The 4,472-nt window shown below is 43.6% G+C and overlaps 1 protein-coding gene across 1 annotated transcript in view; it reads left to right on the top strand.

Moving 5' to 3' along the window:
• The first annotated feature begins 328 nt into the window (after positions 1-328).
• ppp1r14bb (protein phosphatase 1, regulatory (inhibitor) subunit 14Bb) overlaps positions 329-4,472 on the top strand; it is a 19,549-nt gene continuing 15,405 nt past the window's right edge. The window contains exon 1 of the mRNA XM_034901306.1: positions 329-859. Within this exon, the coding sequence (XP_034757197.1) occupies positions 659-859 (201 nt within the window). The 5' untranslated portion in view covers positions 329-658. The remainder of the gene's footprint in view (positions 860-4,472) is intronic.

Below are 4,472 nucleotides of genomic sequence, written 5' to 3'. Positions count from 1 at the left end.
CGTTAGATTTTGAAGTTGTGAGAGAGTTGTTCATGTTTGGACCATAGACCATTATAGGAACACAGGCCTTTGAAAATATTATATTTTTATCATAATATTACATTCTTCTCTTGCCAGGTGAGTTAAACTGTGTTACCATGAGAACAGATGGGCTCCAGGGGGTCACATGTTAGAGTTAAGGGGAAGAGGGGGTGTATATATGAGAAGGAATCCAGAGAAAAGAGGAGGAACTGTGTGGGGGGGGGGGGCAGTCGCGCTACGTCGGATGCGCTCGAGTTAGTGAGAGAGCGCGCACGTCCCTCTAGCGGGGACAGAGAGAGAGAGAGAGAGCGAGAGAGAGCGAGAGAGAGAGACGTGTGATTTCTCTTTGTACTGAATGAAGAGTTGAGGCCGGCGCTGCTGCTGCTCGCCTCCCGTCTCACTACAAGCAGAAATAGCCCAATAAGCCGGTTACACTGCCAATGGCCCTCTGAACGGGTTAGGACAACTAAGCATCCGGTCCGACGCTGTTTCTCCGGGGATTCCAAGTCTCACGTTCATCACTCGGCTTTTTTCCAGAGCGGAAAATCCAGCAGCACGTCCACAGACCGCTTGTCCGTCGCCGCTTTCACACTCCCACACCACCAGGGGAGATTGTTTTCTCCCAACCCGAGCGACCATGGCTGCTGTCACAAGCCCGGAGACGAGCCCTCAACCCCGGGTATATTTCCAGACCCCGGGCGGCACCACGGAGGAACCGGAGACGCCCGTTCGCAAGCAGGGACGCGTAACCGTCAAATACGACCGCAAGGAGCTGAGGAAGAGACTGAACCTGGAGGAGTGGATTATCGACCAGCTAACGGACCTCTACGACTGTGAGGTAAAGACCCTAACAATAACCGGACTCGAAACCGATCGAACGTATTGATCAGGCCGCCCTTCTACTGCATGGCTTAATAAATCAGCTTACCAGCTGTAGGGCTTGTCCTGAAGCTCTGTGTCCAGTCCTAAAGCAAACTGTTGATAGAGGAACACTGAAAGGCCCTTTGTCACTGATGTGGGCCTAGCCTCGCTTCTTCTATAGCCTATAGTATCTAGATGAGATAGTGAAGACTTTATGAGATATATACATTATATAATGAGAAAGTGTAAACATGACAGGAAATAAAGATTCCATGTCCGACAGTAACAGTCAAATAAAGACCTTGTGGTTTCACTTCAGCCCCACACCCACAGGTAGGCTAAATGCAGCTGATGCAGCTTTATAGTCTTACCATGAAATGGACAGCCTCTGCTCTCTGTTGTGATTGGCTGAAGTCGTTTTAAAGCCCACCTGTGAATTCATTTAATAAAAGTATTAATAGCTGACTGTAAATCATACTTTTGTCATTAAATTCATTGTTTAGCTGCTGTTTGAGAGCTGTTTTGAATGCAAAAACAAGGAAGCAGCAAAATTATTCCAATACAGAAATTAAGAACTCTTTGGTTTATCTAGGCAGGGAGCCTTGTTGCACCCCCCTCTCTCCTTCCTTGTCTCTTCTAATGGCAAACTTGTACAGACAGTGAAGGTGGCAGTGAGGGAGAAACTTTATCAGGAAGGGATGTTAGGGAAATGAATGAAACTGATGAGTCTGGCTGGGGCGGTCCAGTTGTCTGTCTTGTCAGGCGTGTGTGTGTGTGTGTGTGTGTGTGTGTGGGGGGGGGGGGGGGGGGGGGGGGGGGGGGGGGGGGAGTAGTGACCTCTGAATGTAATAATGACCCAGTAAAACCATCAATGGAAGCCAACTTTAGAGTCACTACACAATCACACATCAAACCCTATACTCGGTCATTGTGACTAGAGCTGGGCAATCTGTAGAAAATCAAATATCAGGATATCTGATGCTTTCACAAAATATTTACACAATGAGAGTTTAGATAAATAATCATCAAAAATGTTGACATAATGACTCTGCGGGTAAACGCAAATACTAGAACAGCAAAAACAGTCTGCTAAGTTCAGAAAATGACTGCCATGTAGCCTCTAAAACCAGGAAAAAACAACTCTTATGTCATATCACAATATCCAACATTTAAGACGATATCTAGCTTCACATATCAATGTCAATATAATATTAATATATTACCCAGCCCTAATTGCAACACATGGGGAGCCATGCAGTTCTAATTTAACCTGGCTGCAGCTGTGATGCAGCTTCTGGCGTCAGTAGTTGCTAAGCTCATGTCGCCTGTACTGAGCTGGTAGTGACCCACATTCTATTCCTAGCGTGAGGAATACACAACAACTTAACAGGTTTGGAGAATTCCTAGTAGGCTAACGAAGACCAAAAGGCAGGAGTGCAAGAAGCAGGAAGACAACCCACTCAGACCTACACCAAGTTAGGCTCGTCTTTAGAGGACAAAAGGTTTTTGCCGTTTTGGAGACAGCTCCAAACATTCTACGTACAGTTTCTCTGCCGCCACACACGGACATACGAAGGGATGGCCTGACTGCTATGATAGGGGGGTTGTCTGGTTGCAGACAGGCTTATCATCTGGTCTGAAAACCAGATTGTATCCAACTGGCAATGAGGTTTTTCCTGTGACATATGAATAATAATAAAGTAGTACGGATACAACAGAGCGGTGCATGGCAGCAGAGGCCATTAAAAGGCTTAAAGAGGATTTCAAAATCAATGTGCTGTGATTGTCTGCCAATGATGGACTAATATGCTGTGTATTGCTCAGTCCGAAAGTACCTTTTTGGGGGGAAACCGTTGCAGGACTGTGTTTTAATGTGACCTTTTTATAATTCGCCAGAAGACAAAGTGGTGTGTGATAGCAGACGGCGCACAAGGAGGAATATTTCTCTTTTGTCGGTGTAGATAAATTCATTCATTCATTCACTCATCCATCCATCCATTTATCTCTCATTTTCTATCCGCCCAGTGTTCCAGTCAACCATGTTTTTTTGTTTAGTTTTTTAGCAAATGGTCAAAGAGTCCAGAAAAGCCTTTGGAATAGGTGTTGCAGTTACAGTGAGGTCATGGGATTATGAGATTATATTCTACACACATCTCTCAGTCATCTCAAATATTGATGCCTATTTCTATTGCTTTTCATTGTTCTGATTCTGTGACTGGCTAGGCTTTTAGACAACAAAGAAATGAATGTACAGCCACTGATAAAGACACATTGGGCTCATTTAGATGGGGAAATGTGGAGCACGTGCTACTCAACAGTGTAACTGGAGAGGCATCTTTAGCCGGTCACGGAGCAGATTGGGAGAACCCTGTTCACTGACAAAGTATCTGGAGCATGTGGCCTGGGATTTTGCTCCTTTTCTTTCACCTACCTCTATTCCTCCATTGCTCCCTCTTTCACTATTTTTTCTGTCTTTTTGTCATGCCATAATCCACATTTTCAACCATAATTATTTCCTGTCTCACTTTATTTCTCTCCTGTCTTGGACACATATTTCTGCTATTAATACGATAGCATGGGGGTTTGTTCAACAGGGAATTCATAATGAGCTATTTTCCCCATCCATATAATCCCTTTAAACATGCTACAAGCAGCCAGCCAGTCTTTTCTGCCAGCCTGGCTTGTCAGATATTCAAACAGCCACTTAATCAGTCTATGAGTCTGAGTTGCTATGGGTAAAAGTGAGGAGCCGAGCCTTCCATGGCAACAAGGCGGGGATAAATGTTAGTGTTGGTTTACCTTGCAGTGGAAAAAAAAGCCCTGCAGTAAAAGAAAGCTTAGTAAAATCATAATTTCCAAAAAGCACCTGTTTTTATTATTTTCTTTCATCCATTCAGTTACGTATTATATTCTAGCAGTTGATGGTAATGTAGCATTTGCTTTGCTAAAAAGACACTGGTTTTGATGAGATTATATTCAACTTCATTGTCATCAGGTACAGGGCAAATGAATGCAGTTGACATCCAACCAGAAGTCCAAAAGAAGCATTAAATACCAAAGTGCAGGTTGAGTACAGTATTCTGTGCAGTTATTTAGACAATAGAGATTAATTATGTACAACGGAGTATAGTTAGATATTTACAGGTTTTCCAGATAATATGTCCACAGTGACAGATAAGGAGTATCGTGGATATACAGGGAGATATAGTGCCCAATAGAGCAGTAATTCCCATTGTTAGTAAAGGGTTTACTTGAACTCATCTAATCGTGTTGTGGAGGGTATATAAGACTACAATAGAGGCTCAAATCCCACAACTCTAGCCCATCTCACCGTTTATATTCTATTAAATCCAACTGTGAACGGTGTTTAGTTGAAAACATTAACACTGAACTGGCAGGAAGTGTTAGGATTTAAAAGCATTCTTGGGCACAGGGAGTGTTTCTTTAAGGATAGATGCCTTTTTAAATGTGTCTACTTTCTGTGTTGTTTATTGAGCCTACACTATATTACTGGCTTTGTGCTAAGGGAGTTTTGAGCTCACTCTAGGGAAAAGAGAAGTGTGTGTGTCTGTGTGTGTGTGTGTGTGGGG

This window comes from Etheostoma cragini, chromosome 19 (genome assembly GCF_013103735.1).
Source record: "Etheostoma cragini isolate CJK2018 chromosome 19, CSU_Ecrag_1.0, whole genome shotgun sequence".
Taxonomy (NCBI): domain Eukaryota; kingdom Metazoa; phylum Chordata; class Actinopteri; order Perciformes; family Percidae; genus Etheostoma; species Etheostoma cragini.
The sequence above is the reverse complement of the archived record's forward strand: the minus strand, read 5'-3'. Positions and strand labels throughout refer to the sequence as shown.